Below are 21,890 nucleotides of genomic sequence, written 5' to 3' on the forward strand. Positions count from 1 at the left end.
CCAAATTATCACAATAGCACTTTTTTTTTCCTCCAACTAAAATCAGACCACGAATTACGTGGATTTCTTACCACTGTATCTGTCTGTCTCTCTAGATTGCTTGTTCAGCAGTGCAAGATGACTGTGATACTCTTTTATAAGCTTACTCTTTTAAGGGTAAGCTTTGCCTTACAAGGAGGAGCAGAAGTAAATCCCAGATTCGTTTGCTTATTAAAATCAACCCTGCCATCTTCTCAGAGGCTAAATCTGAACTGACTGGGTTCACTGATCTGTTCCCAGTACTGGGTCCAAAAATCTTGTTATGAGGACGTGGCATATGGACACAAATCATAATCACAACAAAGAATACTGTTCAAAGAACTGTAGCCTACAACTGTCCATTGCAAAAGACACACTGCACAAACTTATGTAGTACAAAAGCAAGTTTTGGGGAGCAAGTTAAATGCGCTTCATTTAGCTTTAAGTTTACATTAAGAATTACGTTTATTAAAAATATTAAGGTTATATTAACACAGACTTGTGCAGAGGGGTAAAATTTATCCCCCAATCACAAATGAGATTCCAAAAGATTTAAGTGTATGTTTGTGTAAATAAATACCCACACATGCATTTCATAAAGAGATACTATTATTTATGCAGTATATAATAGCCATAGCATGCATCTGTAATCTTTTTTTCACTGAGGTCAGAGTTTATATAGGAAGCACTAGAAGGGGGCTTTTTGGTATGAAAGAAAGTCTAATTCTGATCAAATTGCTCAAAAAAGTCTCTTTTGTTAATACATTTTAATTAAAGAACATTATTTGTAAATTAGGCTTCTTTCATTTTGCTTAAAAATGCATTTTCTCTCCTACACATCAAGTATGATGAGAAGACATGATGTTATGTACCTTCTAGCTGTTTTTCCAGTAATAGTTGCTGTTCTCTCTCTTTTCTCCAAAATGCTTCCTGTTTTTGCCTGATCCTGTGTCGCAGTTCCTCATCATCAGTATCAGACGACTCAGAGCCTCTGTCACTCCTCTCATCTTCGCTGTCTCCTGATCCATAACCACCCAGTCCACCTGCGTGCATAAAGTCCAGTCTATCACGAGGAAAGATTAAGCTTCATTCTTAATACTTCTTTGGGCAAAGAGGAGAGTAACATTGCCCTTCCTTCACTTCCTCCTCTCTGCAGAAGTTACTTTATTCTGTTAAGTGCCAGTGGTGTTTGACTGATGTGACCAAGGCCCCCATATCTGCATTGATGCTTACTGTCCGGTTCTACTCCTTCTGGAACACCTCGTCTATTTTCATCACGCAACCACTGTGACCACAATACTTTTTCCACTGTATGGAAGGGCAAAAAACCTCTCTGTGAAGATCAGAACATTGCCTTCCTTTCCATCAGCAACTGGATGGGAAAGAGTGAAATGCCTGGGATCTTTCCCAGAAGAAAACACAGAAGTGACTCCAGCCTCCTCCACAGTCCAAAGCTACAGAAATTCTGAATGTCGTATGAAATTTTTCTACACTGATTTACAGAGCACTGCACTTCAACAGGCACAGAGACAGAATAGAAATGGACTTTCTTCTCCCTCTGAGGTATGAATAATTACTGGGCTGATAAGAAATATCAAGTCAATTTAAACATGTGATGTGGAGATATTTTACCACCTTTCAGCTTGAGGTTATTGAGTTTGAACATTCGTGATTACAACAATCAGTCAAATTCATCAAAATTCCATGTAACAAGCACATAACTGATCAATACACCAGCATAATATGTTTTAGATGATAAAAAGCATGTTGGGAAAGATCTTTTGCTGTTACATCTCAAGATGGAATTTCTTTTTCCTGCACTGATTCTGGTAATACATGATATGGGAGCCTCTGTGCTTACATAGCTTTCCAATTGAATAAAAATTCCAACATCAGTAACACATGTATGATTATCACTGTTCTCCCTATTCTCCCTTGTTGTTCGGATGGATCAAAACAAGAAAGAAAATAGAACAGTATTCCCCTCTCTGAAGAGTCTAGCATGTTCTTGAAACAATCATATTTTGAAAGCAAATTCATGTAATGTTTTTACATGTTTTTCAAAATCAGAGCAAAATTCCCATACACTAACTCACACTGACTAGGCCTTTACTCCAAAACCTATCCTAGGATCACCTGTGGAATAAACAGAGGTGCTGATAAAGTTACTGGAAAGCAACCCATACTCTCAGACAATTAAAATCTAGTATCAAAATGCAGTTTCTAGAAATGCAAGGCAAGAGTGAAACCCCTCCCTCAAGCCCTTTCAAAAATAAGGAACGCACTTACCGAGTCCAGTGAGAGAAGCCAGTGCACTGGACTGTGCCAGCTGTTTTGCAGGAGCTTTGTATCACATCAACAACAGGAACAACATGTTAACACAAATAGCCACGATTTCATAGTCATGAGTCTATGGTATTGTTAAATCTACTACTATTGCTGTTCTTTGGAGGGAGAGAAGAAACATTAAAAACGTATCATCCATTTAAAACCAATTCTAGATTTTCTGACCACGAAGACTTACAACTGCAAATTATTAGTGAAGAGAAAGAGAACAAATATATACTCGTAAATCACTTTCCAAGTTACAGCATCTGCACATCATTTTCAAGCTTCAGTAGTTACATTAAAAAATACATTATGCAAGTACAGTAGCATGTTAATAATGAAAGCAAATGGATTACTAATTGAGGACTCAAAGTTTGTTTCTTTTCACTTCTGAACAGCTAAGAACTCGAGGTAAAAGTGATAGCATTAAGAAACAGCTACAGCTGAAGAGCCATTGACACTCAGGTACCATTTTAAATAGATAAATGAATCGTATGAAAGAAATGGAATAACTGAAGTAACTCACAATACACTGCACAGGACAACAGTATATGACTACTGGATTTGAACTCTATCAGTCGGATGCATTATACTGGAATTGTTCTTGGGGAACAGCTATGGAGGTTCAATGTTCTCTAGACATGCAAATATAAAATATTCACAGAAGAAACTGAAAAAAAGAATCAGCATACCTTTAGTTGCTTTACGGTGTACATCTTTGGCCACGTAATAAATTTCTTCATTTGTGACATCTAAAAGAATCTCTGTCAGCATCATTTTTGTCAGCATCATCTGAAGAAAATGGAATTAAAAATAAATTATGGGACAAAAACCTTGCAGAACTTTGGATGGCTAGGAAAATACTTCATGTTTCTTATTATTCATGACTGAAAAACTTAAGTTTAAGATTAAGTTTGATCCAAACCTCTGGTACTTTCAGAACAGTCTATATTTTGATGGTAAATCCTAACCACATGTATTAAACACACTTATGCAGGGCACCAGCTCCTAATGTGAAAGATGATGCAAAAATCAATATTTAAATCAGAACTGTACTTAGACTGATCCCATATACAACTTTTCTTTTTAGAAAGGATATATTTCTGACTTGGCATGCTGCCTCACTGACTTCCAATCCTGCAAACACCACCAGAAGTCACTTGCATAGGACTTCATTAGTCTTTATTTGCTATAAAAAGATGAAATGTTGGTAGCTAGTTCTTCAAGGTCTTTAGTCTGCCCATGTGCAGACAAAACAAATTACAATAATTTAAACACACAGATAAAATGTTGTTTGTTGTTGTTTCCTTAGTTTGTTTTAGAATCCATGGCCCTCATTAACAAGGTTTCAGTTGTACTTTGAAATCGTGATTGTACACCGACTGCACAATATTTTTGCAGACACAGAGAAAGTCACTGGTAGAAGAATTCTTGCAAGGATACATTTCTTAAGTTCCCTTTCTCATGAACTGTGACTGAAGCACAGATTTAAGATAGATATATTTAATCACTTAAAGTTTTCAAGACTGTGTCCAATTAAGGAAAATTACAGAATTAAAAGCAGTCAGTGTAAAGACCATATTCACTGTACTCTTTCCCTACTGTGCTAAAAGTAAATTTTTATAACCTATATCCTGTCTATGTGAGAAAGCATTATAAAGACACGCAGATTTAACACTGCTTCACTGTATGATGCAAGAATATCAGGCAGAGAAAAAGTATTTTACTTTGTTATGCCCAAATAATACCAGCAAACAACCAGTGCTGGTGAGAATTCCATCTCTAGTACCATTTGATACTCCTTTTCTTCTTCTGTCATTTCTGGTTCGCTTTGCTCCTCTTGAGGAACAGGGGATGGACTCCTGCTGATTTTCCCAACGCTTACAGCTTCTGTGTTTTCAGCTTCTTCATCTTCCTCATCACTGTCCTACAAGAAAAGCATCATATATTTCAGGAAGAAGAAAAAACAAACAAAACAAAACCAGATTTAAAGCTCATCAGCTTCTACTTATGATAAATAATTTGATTTCCCTTTGTACTGAGATCTGTATTAAAGTTACTAAGTTTACTAAAGTAAAACCCTATTATTTTTCTTTTCTTGCAATGATCACACGCGCCTCTCACCCCACAAATAAATACTTGCGTGTCAGTTCACTATCAGACAGGTGCTCAGAACTGCAAACAACTGGAATAATGGCCAGGCTAAGTGCAACACAAGGCTTCTTAAATGGTCCCAATTTACCAAATACAGATATGTGAACTCATTCAACTACTTACCTGGAATTCAAATGCCCTTCAAAGACCGCATTAAGCTCCCAAAATACAAAATTTCTCTTTTGAGGAGATCAAAAAGTTAACACTTCCAGTAAATACAAACCTGACAAAAACCAAACCTTTCTACTTACAAATTTGCTTTTCTGAGGCAACCGTGGGCCATCCCCTTCTTCAGCCTCATCGTTTTCCTTTTTTTCCTTCTTAGACATCTGTGAGCGCTGCTGCTCCATCCGCTCTTTTTCCAATTTTTTCTGTTTCTCTCGTTCCATCTTTTCCAGACCCTCCCGAATCCAGGCAGGCAGAGTTCTACGCTTCACAGCATCTACATAAGTGAGGTTTACAGTTCTGTAGATTACAGTTCTGTAAGCTGAAAGAAACCTTCCCCCCCAACAACAAAGGAAGAAAATACACCAAAAAACCCACAACCTCACAAACAAGCAAATCCTCCACCCCAAGCCAAACAACTCACACAAGTGGTTGTGGGGAAAAACCATTCAGAACAGAATAGCTTTTTTCTTTCCCTTTCTTCCTTATTAAGGATAAAACAAGTCTTCACATTTTGAAAAGATCTTTTTCTAACACAGTTCTTATGCTGTTCATTAAGGAGTGGTTAACATGTACCAATCTGTGGAGGCTCCTGCTTCACTGGCATCGCAATAGGCGAACGCTGTCGGTCTCTGAACGAGGGCCTTTCCCTTCGATTCTGAGGAGGTGCAGAAGGTGCTGGTGGACCTGGTGGCCCTGGCGGTCCTGGCTGCCAATAAGGTGGATGAAATCCACCTTGGGGTGGACCAAAAGCAGCCCCATGCTGAAAGAGTAATGCAGTTTATTTTTCCTCACATTGAACACAGTATACGAGCGCAAGCTGGTCTACAGAAATCCATGCAAGTGGGATTGCAAGCACCACTGCTAGGCTACAAGATCTTTCCATCTCTTTTTCTGTGGACCCCAACAAACATGTTTTCCTTAAATACTTAAAAAGTAAACTGGGGTTTAGAAAGTATACTAGTGAAGTTGAAAAGACTTCACTCAATCTCCTTTCGTATTGTATTAAACATTAAGCCCTATAATAACCTAACCACTTGTCTCCAGCAGTTCCTTGCAAACTTATCATCAGAGCATGCAGTTTAAAACTCTAGCTGTGCTATGAATGTATCTCTGTACTTACAACCTGAGGACAAAAATGAAAAGCTCAAGTTTTTATTACAAAATAATTTTGCACCGTGGTTTTCCAGTAATCATTCACAGATGTTATCAGTATGGCAGATTAAAATATTAAATGCACGTATATAAGCATTTAGTACAGATCCTGGATTCTGAGCAAGCTGTATACAATCCAAAAGTAACAAGTTCTGAGACATAAATGAATGGGATTCTTTGTCACTTCCTTTTTTGTTTCGGAAGTATTTGGTACCCACAAAAGCCTAATGAAGCTATTTAAGAGGGCAGCGTTTAGGAAGAAAGCTACCATATCATTTTCTTAAAATTATTATTATATTCTGTTGACTGTATAAGTCCATAGCAGTAGAAGAATTCTTCTACTACAATTTGAGGTTGAGCAGTCCTGCGCTGTTCTCTGCGAAACAAGTTTCCTGTGAGTTTTTTAGATTCTCTAAATACTATTTTAAGATTTATTCTCATAGTAGTTGACAGATGGAATTATTATAACCTGGTGTATTTGAAAGTGAATGGTTCACTTCCCATCAGTACTGCTCTACACGAATAATGAATCATAGAAAAAAGTAGACCAAAAGCCAGACACGTTTCCGCCAGTCTTCCCTTGGGTTTGTTCAGGAACAAAAGGTAAACTAAACTATACTTTTTAAAACATCTGCCCTTTGTACCAGAAGTTCTGAGATAAGTACTGAAACGTGGGGAAAGATCCAAAAGCTCTGTGTTTAAAGACCTGTCCAATGCCCCTTCTATTATTAGTGCTAATACCACCTACAATTTTATTATGCTACACAATTTACATGCCAGAACCATGAAAAAAGTGGATGTGGATTTTTAAGAAATACCATTGTTTATTCAAAGAATCACAGTAGATATGGCAAAGATCAATGGATCACCCAGTCTATCTCCCTGCAAATACAAGACTGTTCCCCATGGTACATTATCTAGCATATTTAAGTGAATACTTTGGCTTTTTTTTTTTCTTTTTCTTTCTTTCTTTTTTTTTTTTTTTTTTTTTAGGAAAACAAACAAAGCACCACCTCAGTTTTAGTTCATATGCTGGAAAACAGTGATCCATTTTAATACTGTAGTCAACTCCTCATTATTAGTCTAGAAAAAAAAAAAAAAAAACATCTTGGGCCTCAATAGAAGAGAAAACTAAAGTCTTTTTCTGTGAATTATTTGGCATCAACAACAACAACAAAAACCTATCTTAGCAGATAACAGATTCTGTTGTAGTTTGTAGAACTGAAGAATGAAAGTCGCCGCTAGATGATATTAGAGGAACACATCCATGGAAGGGACTCTGCACGTCTACAATATAAAAGCAACAAATATGTTTCACCTGATAGTCAAACTGGTTCACTGGCCCCATTGCAAAGTTATCAGGAGGTGCCCCAAAGTTGTGATTGTTCTGGTTAAATATATGCCTGTTGTCAGATGCAAACTCCCCACTGTCCTGACTGTTGCTGTCTTCAGATGGAGGAACAATTTCCATTTGACCTGTGCTTGGAGCCATCCACTGCTGATCTGGAGGAGGGTGAGGGGGTTGGTGAGGCATTCCCCATTCTGTTTAGGATTTAGAATACAATTTGATAACAAGTTAATAAGATTTGCATCAGTCACAAATCTCTCCGTGTTCTTTTACTTATCAGAAGTTTCCTCAAAGCAATGCAGAAGATAAAGTTGTGACGAAAATAATCAATCTATAGCCTGTATTATATTGTCTTGATAATTTCTTTAACTAAGTGAAGGAAAAACAAACAGCTGTAGATGAACATGTACGTGTGGAGGTGGGAGGGAAGAAACTGTGAATTTTTGTACATTTCCAGTAATATCAACTACACCCTCGCACTTACAAACTGTGTCAACCATTAAAAGAACTGCTCTTACTTTTCAACTTTTGCGTCATTTCAGCCTTCAAAGTAATGAGCCATTTGATTCCTCTGCATAATAGGCCTAGAAAAACCTACTGTGGAAGTACATACGAGCAGCAAAACTACCAAATCCTGCTAAGATCACGCAACTTGATAATGAATGGCTCCCTGGATTCTCCAACACCTAGCATGTAGAATCTATGACCCTAAGCCTTCCAACTGCAGTCACAATTGACTAATTTCAGTTTGAAGGTTTATGGCCATAGCATATGCTGGGACCCCTGCAAGATTCGGAGGTTTTGAGGAATTAATAGCTTGCGTGGCTATAAGCTTTATTTTCTTAGGCAATCAGTTTAAAAATTATATTCACTATAAAGCTACTACTTACAGACTGTATTTTCTACTACATCCTGGTGCATGGCAACTATGACGCATAATGCTAGTTACACAGTTGGCTTTCAAGCTGCCATTTCGTCCCTTTCTAAGTAATATGCAAAAAAAAAAAAAAAAAAAAAAAAAAACACCCAAACTTTTGGATCCAAAACTGACACAGAAACACAGGAATATAGCTAGAACATACTCTACCATCATATTGTGAAGTTAAAATTACTGTAATATGTAGCCCAGAGAGAGGGGTTAAACTTAAGTGAAACCTGATGTCTGCCTCCCTTTTGTTATGGGCACATAAGAACTGCCAATGACATTTTAAGTCTAATTCTACTAAACCCTGCTCTTACTAATAATTTCAGTTTTGGCTGCGACTATTCAGGTTTATCTGTTTCAACTATTAACTCAATTAAGTACAAAATGAAGTTTCCACTGAGAAAATATGTATGCAGGCTTCCAAACTGCACTGTTCAGAAGTTTCAAATTATATTATACTGTGGAGATATTAAAAAAAACCCTTCAGATAATTTTCAGAACACAACCTCAAGAAAAAGTCTTAGCTGAAAATACCCAATAGTCGCTATTGTTTTATGGAGATTTTTTTTAAACAAGTGAGCCAAAACTACAGTTTTGAAGAAGTGCTAAGGAGCTCAACATAACCAACGTTACCAGAAATTTTTAATCAACTGTACTTCTGAAATAACTAAAAAAAAAAAAATGCATGACAATCTGATATATAAAACAAAATAAAAACATTTTACACACAAAATTATGTCCATCTCTCTTTTGAAGACTGAGAAGCAGCAGCTATGATACTCAGTAAATTAGATGATGCTAGTGGTGGTGCTGATATCTGAGAGACAGGGCATATTCACACACAAAAATACCTGACAAAGATAAAATTTCATCACATGAAGAATGAAGAAACAAATGGGAAATATAGCAAACCTGGCTGCCACATTCTGTTGAAGTTGGGATCCCCCTGAAAATTATTATGGTTGTTTGAACCAGACTCTATTCCTGAAATATCCTGTCCATTTGGCATCATTCCTTGTTGTTCCACTACACTTTGTTGCCCTGAGGCTTCCCGCTGAGCAATCCATGCTTGAGCTAAGGCAGCCCAGTCAATCTGGCCTAAAATGAACAGAGGAAGTTGAGAAGGTTAGTATTCACATCTTCTAAATGTAACGCTGTGTCTCAATTACACCTGCCATTGTTCAAGAGATGCTGGTTATGTTTACCTTCAGCAAGTCCCCTGAGCCCCATTAAAACTTAATTTACAGGGTACAGTAAAACAAAATAAGTGTCAAAATGGACATACTTGCTGAAGAAGTTTCCCTACATGCAATCAAAATACAATAAGGCAAATTTTACGTTCTCATTAACACTGAGTAGGTGGTAGTAACAGTTTTGTTTTGGTTTTTTCTTTTTCCACAAGTGAAATAATACTGATGTCAGAAAGAAATGTATATAGCCTTAATTCTAAATTCATAACGATTCAAGTATTCTAAGCACTGATACATTCTATACATTCTGCAATGTATACTTCTTATGTAACATGTTTTCAGTTACAGTCCTCTCCCCCTTCTTTCTTTGCTGTCTCTCCTACCAGCAGTTAAACAAATGGCACTTTTGTCTGAAGACAGCATTCTGTCTTCTTCTCATCAAGTCAAGAGATCTCTCTTGTGAAGATGCAGAAACGTAAGTGACAAAAAACACTGTTAAACCAGTCAGTCTCCAAGTACATTGAGTATTTTCATATCCATTGCTGCATTTCTCCAGATACATTTAATTGCTGTCACCTCACACTCAATTTAAACAAATTCATGTTCCATTATTTAAAATGTAGTTTTGTTTTGTTTTCTCTTTTTTAATGGGATGGGGGTGGGAGGAATCCAAACAACAGATCATGATCACCACTGCTGTAACGTAAAACAAGTACCATACTAATTTTACAGTGATACTTTTTTTTTGTGGATACATCTGCATGAATACTTCAGCCACAGAGGCAATGGACAAAAGGGCAATTTCTCAAACAAAAAGATCTGTCATGATTTAGTGTGGCTGAAGAACTGAAAGGGATACTGTGAAAGTATGCAAGGCCCAGATGTAGATCTGTATGACTGGTATAAAGCTGATAATTTGTCCAGGATTATTCAGTTTGCCTGTATTTTGCACATTAAGTACTAAAGACATCAAAACCCTTGGAATGTTTGAACGCTGTTCTTTCTAGTCGTTCAGAAAAGCAACATAAATATATTATCTTGAAAGCAGATTAAAAAAGCATCTTTCAGTCATGCTCTGTAACAAAGATTCAAAAATATAAATTACAGCATAAAAATCATTTATTCCCCAAAGCTTTCTCTATACTTACTTGGATCTTGCTGGTGCTGAAATGACTGCATCCACTGCTGTTGGTTCAAAGGCCATTGCTGCCAAGGTTGATCCCACATCTTTTAAGTCTTTATATAGTCTATATTTCAACTAAAAATAACAGTTGTATGTTTAAATAGATGCCCATGAAATATCACACAACTGAAACTTACATAATTGCAGATATATTTAAGCCTTGCAAAGCAAGCTGAAGCAATGCTGGCTTAATATTTTAAGCTGGAGAAAATGGTTCACCCTTCAGAGTAACATTTGAAAATATCAAGGTAAGATTTCAGAGGACCAGTACGCTTTCTCTTTGTTTTCAAAAAGAATCAACCATGAAATGAAGTTTTAGGAAAGACATGACAGAGAAGATCTATGTCAGTAAATGTAATTTAAAGAAATTGAAACTACGTAAGACATTATTTAAATGACGTCCTTGTCTGAATCTTAGGGGAGAAAAAAGTGTATTTTTGTATACAAGTTTAATTCATGCAAGGCTGTTAAGTGAGGTAGAAGAAAGTCATTAATTATGCTAGAGAACTAAACAGGTTCAAGACTGTGTCCATAACCACCTTATGCACTGTAAAATATGCCTTAAAATCTGAGAGGAAAAAAATACCTGCCTAACTGTGCATGCTGACCACAGGCCCCTAGAATCATCAGAAGCACTCCAGGCATAGGGCTGTATGCCCCCAAGCAGCCAGCCCCCACCCACCAGGGGGGAGATCTGTAGGAGTGGATGAGGTGCAGCAGTGTGCAGGGAGGGATGTCTACAGTGGCAAACCCTGCTGCTTTCACACATGCCTCCTATACACATCTAACCTGTTCTATGTGAAGGACCAAAGTGTGGCAACCTACGCTGCCCCAAACAGCTCTCTTGAACGCTGTTTTAGGAATCCTTCAGTCCATGACCTGTTCCCAAAATCCCAGTACTGCAAGAATGCAACAAGACTACATCTCCACCTCCACCCTATGCATGTTGTTAGCAACTTCTCAACAAGCTTTCTACTCAATCAGTGTATCCTCATGCCATTCCACAGGGCATTCAACACACAGTCACAGAATATCCCAATTTGGACAGGACCCACAAGGATCACAGAATCCAACCCCCGGCTCCACACAGCACAATCCAAAAACTAAAATCCTATGGCTGAGAGCACTGTCCCAACTCTTCTTGAGCTCCAGCAGTTCAGGGCCATGCCCACTGTGCTGGGCAGCCCGTTCCATGCCCAACGCCCTGTGCTGCAGACCCTGCCCTCACCCCCAGCTGCCCTCCCCTGACAGCTCCACGCCGTTCCCTGGGCCCTGTCGCTGTCACACACAGCAGAGCTCAGCGCTGCTCCTCCACTCCATGCGAGGAGCTGCAGCCGCCATCAGGCCTCCCCTCAGCTCCTCTGCTCTGGGCTCAGCAAACCAAGGGACCTCAGCTGCTCCTCATACATCTTCTCCTCTAAACCCTTTCCCATCTTTGTAGGCCTCCTTTGGCTCTTTGGTCCTTCTTGTTTGACGGCACCCAGAACTGCACCCAGTGCTGGAGACGCAGCCACACAGCACAGAGCAGGACAACCCCACCCCTCACCCAGTGGCAGTGCTAGGCCTGATGCACTCCAGAGTATGGCTGGCCCTTTGGGCTGCCAGAGAGTAATACTAAATTCTACAGGGCTGCTCTGTGTCTCTCATGCCACAGCCCATACATGACAACACTGCAACTCTATCAGAGGGAAAGCCAGACTGAGCAGGAGAGCAGAGCTGGACGACAGGCAGATTCAACCAGGCACAGACACGAACTACAGTGGGCATCCAAAGCCTCTCCAGCTCTGCAGCATACCCACATAGTCTGTTTCAAACACTCCAAACTTAAAACAAAACAAAAAAATCCGAGATCAGAGGAGCACGACATATGGCCTGGACACAGCTCAGAGCCAAGTGCGATGAAGAACACATGGACACAGAAGTAATGAGCTCAGTGTAGCCAATGCCATGGGACAGACAGTCAGGAATACAGCCATGACCACGTAAACACACATCCCCACACAGAGCCAGCTTTCAGCAGGCACAAAGAGAGCAATTACAGGCGATCCTATTGCAAAGGGAGCTCGTGCTTAGCGGTTGAGCACTCGCACAAATAATTGCGTGACTGCACGGGAAGGGAGCGACTGCTTCCAAAATACACAGCAGCAAAAAGCTGTAGGCAAAACTGGGGGACGATGGGTCATGCTGAGAAGAATGCAGCAGGTGGGTATTTTACATACTTCTGTCAAGTGTTATCACTGAATCTGAAAAACTGTACGTCACCTTTGTTTTGAGCCAGCATAAAAATTACATGCCTATGGATAAGAAACATAACCAGTTGCCTTCTGGGGGGCTTTAAATGAGACCAGATCAACCAGAAACAAAGGAGAGCACCAAGCAAAATGCACGCTATCACCTTTCCTATATTTTCATGCTAAATCATGTATGTCTATACACACACACACATATATATTTTTTTCTTCTCAGCCATCTTTATCACATTCAAACTTTCAGAAGGTGAAAGCTGTTTGGATTTTGTTTTTTTGTTACCTGTTGATCTGTACCTAGGAGGTCTGCTTTCTTACACCAGTTGAATACAAAGAAGCGACCAACAAGGGAACAACCCTGCTACTTATTGCAACGTTTAAGCTGCTCCTGCAACACACAGTTCTCGGAGTATGCACACACAGACACTTTGCACACTGAATATGAGAAGAAAATTCACATACCTGAAGGTAACTCACCCTACAGTAAGTAACAAAAAAAGTTTCTTATTCCTCTTACCTGATTTTTCCCACCCAGAATCCAGATGGCTTTGCTTTCATCCTCAAAATGACCTTGTTTATACACCAAAACTAAACAGTAACATCTGTGGCTCAAGTTAACCACTAGCCTTTAAAGAACTGAGCAGTTTCAGGGTCCCTACTGTTTGTGCCCAGCTGTTAAATCCCCTGGCAACACCAACAAAAGATTTAAACAATTCTGGTGTTGCCACTTTGGAGAAAGACAATAAGGTTTCACTAAAAATAAATTCAGTAAAATATTTAGACTGTTTCATCAATAATTTCAATTTTATAAAAAAAAAGAGAGGTTCGCATCTAACTGCAGGAAAAAAATACTGAATTTTACAACTGCCAAAAAAACATCAACTTTCCTTACGGAAGCATAGCAATACTATCATAAAGAACACCTCCAGAGGTTCAACTGAATTGGAGACACCTACACAACGTTTCAATTTTTAGGAACAGAAGAGATTTACTTTCACAGAACTGCTATATACCTCTATCCTGTTTGGATACCACTATTCCCTATTTGGATAGGGACAGGACAAGGGGGAATGGTTTTAAGCTGAGACAGGGGAGCTTTAGGTTAGATATTAGGAGGAAGTTTTTCACCCAGAGGGTGGTGACGCACTGGAACTGGTTGCCCAAGGAGGTTGTGGATGCCCCATCCCTGGAGGCATTCAAGGCCAGGCTGGATGTGGCTCTGGGCAGCCTGGTCTGCTGGTTGGTGACCCTGCACGTAGCAGGGGGTTGAAACATGATCACTGTGGTCCTTTTCAATCCAGGCCAATCTATGATTCCATGATTCTATGACCCTAAGATCTCAGGCATACTAGATTTTGGAACTAGTTTGCAATAAACATAAGTACCTTTTAAAACACTCACCAGCCACCTTTTTCTCATCAATTCTGCACAGAAGAGGCTGTTTAGTATTCTCCTTCTTCTTTTAAGCACAAACTGAAACACCAGTTAGGAGTGTAAGAGGATGTAACGTAACAAATTCCTACAAGCATGAATACCTCTGTATTACCTCCTCTGTATAACCTGCCACCACCACAGCGACTCCTGACTGCAAACAAGCAGCTACCAAGAGAACCTGCTTTCACAAGGAGATTGGACTTTATGTTCTCCAGATCCATCGTCCTTTCCAATCCCTACAGTTCTGTGACTTGAGCTGGCTGCAGGTTTTATCTGTCAGCATCTTCTCCATCATTCCACAACTTAGCATGGCCCAGCATTTCCAGCTTTCCTCAGAGACATTACTTCACCCCACCGCTGCTATGCTGGGGAGAGAAATCAGGTAGGGGAGTGTAAAGCAAAACACCAAGAGCGCAGGGCATTTCGATGCAAAATGGAATGCCCAGACAGCAACATCTGCATGTAACTTCAAACAACTTCAGCACTTGGTTTAACTCAGGTGATGTCAACCAGAGTAGACTGATGTTAAAATCATATTTGAGACTGCTCATTTCAGTCTAGAAGGTGCACCTGGAAGTTATTTATACTGTATTGCATTACTGCATTTGCACTTGCTCTGCTACCCTGAGAAATGTCCACTTTTGAACTCAAGGGCCAAAAATCAGTATCTCAAAACATTTACATTTAATAAAACTGATCATTAAATACATCAGCTAAAAGAAAATACAACTGTGTTCAAATCCTTTTAGTATTTAAAAATTACTTTTGCATTTAAAACATGGTGATACATTTTAATATGCACAATTCACAGCCACTGAAGAAACAGAACCAGCAGAACATCTTCACTTAATATTGTTCCTGGAAGACTTCCCTGCCTTTTTTACTCCCTGCTTGTCTCCCTTAACTCCTCCCAGGTTTTCACTTACTGGCATAGAGTAAACAAGATAATCAAAACGATGAGAACGTTTCCTGCAGACTTATAGGCATTTAAAAGGTGGTTTATAGACTTCCTGAATTGTTTTGCCAAGTATTCCTTTATTTAATCATTTCAGCTTCTTTTATGTTTCAGAGGCAATTGAACTGGCTTTAACTATTTGTTGGAAGTTACCAAATTCTGAAAGATAGATAAATCTTAGATGCACACATCCATAAAGTTACACGCACAGAGACTATCTGATGTCACTGATTTTATACAAAACTGGTATTACTTTGTATGCTGCTTGCATACTTACTGTGAAGAGTATAATTCAAACTTTTTCAGAGACACTCAATATTGCCTCAGACATCATCCTTGCCTTTTGCTTTGGTAGACATGTTTTAAAAGACATAAAAAATAAAAACATATCTATCCAGACTAAGACATCTTCTCTTAACAACAAAAATCAGATGTCAGAGTTAGCAAAAATGACACTTAAACATAACTGCCATAAATTGCAAGCAGCACAAACTACTTCTAAATGAGCTCCCAATTCACACCTAAGAAAACATAACCTTTCCTCAGCAATTTTACATTTACTGCAAGGTAACAAACCCTAATACTGAGGCAGGGGGGAACCGGTCTCCCCCTCTACCAAGTCAATAGCTTAAAGGCTTCAAACAGCCTAAACCATTCATCAAAATGTGACAAGAATCAAGCATAATTTTCATGAGACACCACAAGCAGCAATAATGAAGGGATAAAAAAAAAAAAAAAAGAGAGGATCAACATCCTCTCTCATCTAATTAAAATGTACACTGCCAAAGCTAACTTAAAATGCTGCCTCACAAATCAGAAACAAATTTGAATTTCTTACAGAAATCTCAGATCAGTATGGCTTGAAAGAAAGACTTCATCTAACAGCAACAGACTGATCTAAGCCTATTTCCCACTCATGATACCAAGCCAAACACAGAGCGGAGCAACCAAACTGCAGTGAAACACAAGCCTTGCTTTCTGCTGAAAATGGGGAAGCCAACGAGCAGATGAATTAACCATGAGCACAACACTTCCCTACTAACAGAGGGGGTACATCAAACTAGAAGCCACTAAGGCACTCTGGTTCCAATATCAACGGTGGACACAAGCTTTGAAAAGGAAACAGACTCAAAGAATGGATCAATTTTATGGCCACCTACTCACAAAGGTAAATGTTCATACTGTCCTCCTTTCTGAGGATGGATGAAAATTCCTTTAGTCAGCTGTTTTACTCTACCATTAAATTGAATATAGCCCTTCTGCTTCCTCTCTCTCCAGCAAACACAAATAAACAAAAGAACATTTATTGACGCTCCAAGAACTCTTCCCTGCTGTCAGATCACAGAACAGGAACCTGAATCTGTTTACCAATGAAGAAAGAAGCCAATTCAGGATTCTTTTTGTTTTATACAGAAACACGATCACAGGACAGAAACATTCCCAGTCCATTCACATTTAATTACAATCATGTGTACTTAAAAGATTATGGAACATTAATATGATATCTCAACATTTTGATAAGGATTTTAAAAGCAGACAGTCCAAAATACATCCTGTTGCGTGTTTAGAAAATTATTCTAAGGCTGGAACTTGAGCCAAAGGCTGATCCTGCTGATGTTTTTGTACTAGCATTGAAGTGTGCCACCTTTGAGTAATGCTGGTGAAAGCCTCTCTTCCAGCAAGAAAAGCTGGCAGAGTGGTACATGTAGGACTTACCTCGATCCCTAGCAGCAGTAACCTTCAAGGGCTAACAGCACTCAGCAAAATTTAAAGCTGCTGACAAATACTCTATTACACTTCTGTATTTTATCCAACAAAAAAGCTAGCTTAAGACAGATATTTTGGAAGGTACCTTTTCAGTCCTCTCTCCCATCACAATGTGAATTTTAGCAGTACCTACATGTTAACCTGTCCTTTTAGGAAAAACAGCATCTTCTTCACCTTGCTTTTTTGTCCACAAAATAAGGCATTTTCTGATATAATGTACAGTGCTTATTTTTCAGTTTGTGTGATGTGTTTGGACAGAAGATACTTACCAGCAATCAGGGCTCTGAGTGGTAACTCATGCTCACTTTTAGCTCTGGGAGACTCCCCCCCAGCACTCCCCACAAAGCACTGGTATGTTTTAGCAAGCTAGGGACCTTCATACCAATGGGAATTGCACTGTGTTGAGTGCAGCAAGGTTTCCCAGTGACACAGTGCTTGCTGAAGGTCCCAGAGGCATTCCAAGCAACTGCCCTTGGACATCAAAGATGAGACCATTTTTTTTTTAAACAAGGCAATCAACAGAACTGAAACTCACTCAGATCCCTCAGACAGCTCTCTACCTTAGAAGTTTCGTAAAATCCATCACCCAGAACTGACAGTTGCAGGGCACTTGTGCAGTTATCCTTGCTTAGACCACTCAACAAAGGAAAGCAGCAGTCCTGAGGAGTGAGGCTCAGTCCCATGAAACACAAAGCGCCTCCAGGTTGACAGATGGGTTGTCTTCACTGCACACATTAATACACTGGATACAGTATAACTGAAAATACCAATAACTTTTATATCGAATGATAAGGAAGACCTGTCTCTAAACAAAATTCAACAGAGCTAATGGATAGTCTGAATTGCAGACAGTCCAAAGTGTGAAGCACATGGGCTTATGAAGTTAGCTGCACTCCAGAAGAGCATCAGGAAGATAACTAAATGTAGGTGGCCAGAAGAGCACGCTTAGCAGACACTTTCTTGCCTGTTCCAAGAGGCTCCCATTACTAGCAATATATACTGCTCTCCCATGTGAACACTACACAACACCCTAACTACACAGAACACCTTATACATCAACAGCTTCCGCAGGAAAAGAGACCCACAGATCCTTAATGGCTTGTCCCAGGACATTCCTCAAATTGAAATATCTTAGCAGAGAAAAATGGATCTTTGGAAGATGACATCAAATAGGTTATTTCTTAAAAGATTAAAGAATATACAAAACTACCTGAAATCCAAGAAATCAGGAAACAGCCTAGGATTCAGACTATCCTTAGGAGAAAGCGGCAGGCAACTTACGCTGCTTTATGAGTTGAAGAGATCAAGGCTAGGAATTCATAGGACACTATTTGACCACACATTCAGAACACGAACAGGCAGATGGTTCTGAAGCCTATGGAACCATACCCAATAATCAAGTGCATTCTAATGCAGAAAAGAGGCTGCTGCATCACCTTTCTGATAATGTTACTCATCAACCCTGAATGACAAGTCCACACATGACATGACATGGCCTGTTAAGTTTTACTTGCAATCTGAGCTCTAAAATGTAGCTGCAGAACTTCTTTTGGTGACTAAAGACCTGGTCCCACAGGCCTTCTGAGCTGGCACTGCATTTTAGCCGAGAAGTATGCATTTCCTAAATAAGCAAAGGAGCTGAAACCACAGGGCATGCTGCATGCTTGAGAATCCCTACACTATACAGTCTTGGAATGCAGAGCTTAAAGATGACATGCCCTTTTTGATGTTCAAATCATCAGTCACATATCTAGGTTAAAAGAAAAAAAAAAAAAAAAAAAAAGATATACCACCCACCCCCCAAACAGCCTTAGGCTCTACAGAGGGACCTGAAGGAAAATAGACAGGTCTCAGAAGCAAAGGTCCTGGAAAACAGCAGCCCGAATGCCCTGATCACTGTCCTGCCCAGAGAGGTTGTGGATGCCCTGTCATCAGAGGTGTTCAAGGCCAGGTTGGATGGTGCCCTGGGCAGACTGGTCTAGCATTAGACACGGAGGTTGGTGGCCCTGCATGCAGCAAGAGGGCTGGAACTTGATGATCCCTGAAGTCCTTTCCAACTCAAGCCATTCTATGCTTCTGTGATGTTTTGTGCAAGAGCCTTTTTCCTCACATAGGGCCTGTTCTGTTCAATCAAGTTGACAAACTCGGAACATCATGTGTACTATTATTCAGAGACAAAAAAAACAGACCAGTTTGGGACAACAAATAGCCACTACGTTATATTCAACTGCCAGTTACAAATGAAACATTTAAGCAGTAAGCTAAGATTGCAATAATTGAAAAAAAAAAAAAAAGGTTAAAATAACTGTCTTGATTTTTACTCCCACTCATCTCCCTCTTAGTTGGCCAAAGACATAATCTACAGCATCACCCTAAGCTGCTGCAAGTACTTAATGCCATCTTTTCTCTTCCTGAGAATCAGAAACTACCCTGATGTTTCTCCTGAGATCTGTTACCAAAACGGGCAGTGTAACACTCCTAGCCCATTAACAGTTACATATCATGAAAATGCTGGATTTCAGGATCTATTCTTTCTCAGTCCAAAGAATAAAAGCTTTCCAAGGACATCACCAGGATCCAAGACACAACACCACAAAAGGAATTACGAAACCAGATCACTCAGTACCTACAAAGTCTTCCAGGACCCATTTCACACATCAGCATGTCTGACTAACGTTTACAGCACCACTAAAATGAGGTTAGTTGAACAAAGGCCAAATAAAACAAATCAAAAGTTGTACAAGAACTTCTACAGTGAGTCATTCAAGTAGTGTAGCTTCCAAGCTGTTATTTTAAACTTAAATCCACATATCCACTGAGCTGAAGCCCAACCCTTTTAAATAAGCAGAAGGACCACATATCGCAGCTCGGGTATCATTTACTTATATTTTGCATTTTGAAGACGTAAGGACAAACATGTGCTTGATTATCACGAGGAGGAGAACCATTGCTAAAACCCTGCTACAGAAACACCAAAGCAACTTAAACAGTTTGAGTTGTAAACTGGGATCAGTAAAAAAGTCTGATTATTTTTTGCACATATTCCTCTACAAGGCCTGATGCTAGACCTGCAGATATCCATGCAACAGCACTTTTTTTTTTCCCCAAAGAAAACAGTCTACTAGCAACTTCCTCCTTTAAGTGCATTCCATATAAAAATAGCATCAACAACTGATGAACTGATGAAATCACAAGCTAAGCAGATAAGCAGCTATTCCCTGCTGCTCACAAATGGATTTTATCCCAAATTATAACTGCAGCTCAAGGGAACGCGTCAGTTGGTACTGAAAGCACCGACACCCAATACACCCTGCCCACAGATGCACTGCCAGTTACTGGTTGCCAAAGGCAGATTTCTGACTGCCATACACCTCTGACATGACAAGCAGGGAGGGTATTGCTGCACCGGCGTTTCCTCAGCACAGTGCCATACCTCACTGCCAGCCAAACACAGTTAAGTCTCCTCTAGCACTGCGGGTGACGTGGCAAGCTGTGAGCTGGGGGGACTGCAAAGCTCTGCAAAACCACTGAGCCCCACAGCAGAGGGACCGCTCTACCGGAGAACGAACGTGGTGAGAGACAACAGCAGGAGAGGTGTCCAGGCAGCACGGGAAGGCAGCTGGCACTCAGCTCCCTGTTCAGCGAAGGCGTTTTGCACGCAGCCACATACAAGTGTGACTCTTACAGCAGAAAGGAAAACGGCCGCCCCCTCGCTTAGAGCCCGGCTCAGTTCCACCTACGACAAACCCCGCCGGCCCGAGGCCCGGCCCCCCACCCCGCTCAGCCCACCGCCAGGCGCTGCGGTGCAGTGCGGAGCGGCGCCTGAGGCGGGCTCAGCACCAGGGGCTGCTCGGAGCGCCCAGCGCCCGCCCAGGTACCGGGCTGCGCTCAGGCACCTTACCGGCGCCGCCGCGTGCACCAGTACCGCTAACGGGAGTGCTCCGACGGAGCGCAATGCCGAGGGTTGCCGCGACGCGCGGGGCGCTCCAGACGGACGCGTTTTCCGAGCGCCCAGGCCCTGGGAGTTCGCCCAACGCCGTCCCCGGGACGCCCCCGGAACCTTCCGGGGCGGCGACACATGCGTGGCACGGGGTAACCGGGCTCTCAGGCGGCGGCCGCCCCTCGGCCCCGTTCCCCCCGTCTCCCCCTCCCTTCCCCCCCCTTCCCCCCCCGCGCATGCGCAGCGGCCGCCCGGACGGCGGGGGGAGGGCGCGGGGTGAGGGGCTCGGCGGGCGGGTTCCACTCGGAGGCGACGCGGAGCTGCAGCTTCTCGGAGCGGGGGAAGCTCCGGCCGCGTCGCTCGGCGCCCTCCCGCGCCCCCTGCTTGGCGCGGTGCGTCCCGGGGAGGAGGTGCGTGGCGGAAGGTGGGGTCGGTACGGCACCCGCCAGCCCCGGAGCGCGGGGAGTGCTGCCCACCCCGCTACTTACGCGCTCCCCCGCCTCCCACCACAGGCGCCGCCGTGACCTCCGCCGCTTTCTCCCCTCTTTTCGCTTCTCGTCTTCACGAACAAGACAATATGGCGCCCGCTGGTGCTGCCCCGGAAGCAGAATGCGTCACGGCGGTGACCCGTGCCGGGCGCACGGGAACTCCGCTCGCCGCCATCTTTGCTAAGGGCAGACGGACGGAACGGCGCGGCCCTCTTTCAGCGGTGGGCCTCGGGAGACGCCGAGCCACCGCCATCTTTAGCGAGGGCAGCACGCAATTTCCTGCCGCTCGGCGCTCTCCATGGCAGCCGCGGCGGTGGGCGGGCCCTGCTCCGTGCAGCTGCGTGACGGGGCGGCGGGCCCGCAGCGGCGATTTGGGGTTGGACGGGGTGATGCCCGGGGGTCAGAAACTACTCAAAATAAATGCGCTTTTGTTCCCTGACAGCAGTACCACGTCTTTATGTTTTGTACCAGAAATGTACCTGAGGCTGCAACGGATGTGAGAAACAGCCTTGGCGCTTCAAAAAATGTACGTTTTATACGAATGTTGTGAACATAGAAGTACTCACTTTGTACAGACTGAATTGATACCAAGTC

The 21,890-nt window shown here is 41.5% G+C and overlaps 1 protein-coding gene across 1 annotated transcript in view; it reads right to left on the reverse strand.

Annotated features, from left to right (window-relative positions):
- The window catches only part of PNISR (PNN interacting serine and arginine rich protein), a 24,719-nt gene extending 3,315 nt beyond the window's left edge, over positions 1-21,404 (reverse strand). Inside the window, exons 1-10 of the mRNA XM_042810636.1 lie at positions 21,297-21,404; positions 10,432-10,541; positions 9,006-9,191; positions 7,139-7,362; positions 5,242-5,428; positions 4,752-4,942; positions 4,136-4,273; positions 3,039-3,138; positions 2,308-2,361; positions 891-1,061 (exon numbers count right to left, since the gene is read on the reverse strand). Coding sequence (XP_042666570.1) covers positions 891-1,061; positions 2,308-2,361; positions 3,039-3,138; positions 4,136-4,273; positions 4,752-4,942; positions 5,242-5,428; positions 7,139-7,362; positions 9,006-9,191; positions 10,432-10,510 — 1,330 coding nt within the window. The 5' untranslated portion in view covers positions 10,511-10,541; positions 21,297-21,404. The remainder of the gene's footprint in view (positions 1-890; positions 1,062-2,307; positions 2,362-3,038; positions 3,139-4,135; positions 4,274-4,751; positions 4,943-5,241; positions 5,429-7,138; positions 7,363-9,005; positions 9,192-10,431; positions 10,542-21,296) is intronic.
- Between the last annotated feature and the right edge of the window lie 486 nt (positions 21,405-21,890).

The sequence above is a fragment of the Centrocercus urophasianus genome, unplaced genomic scaffold, assembly GCF_019232065.1.
Source record: "Centrocercus urophasianus isolate 14NV4802_14NV808 unplaced genomic scaffold, USGS_Curo_1.0 seq_10, whole genome shotgun sequence".
Classification (NCBI taxonomy): Eukaryota; Metazoa; Chordata; class Aves; order Galliformes; family Phasianidae; genus Centrocercus; species Centrocercus urophasianus.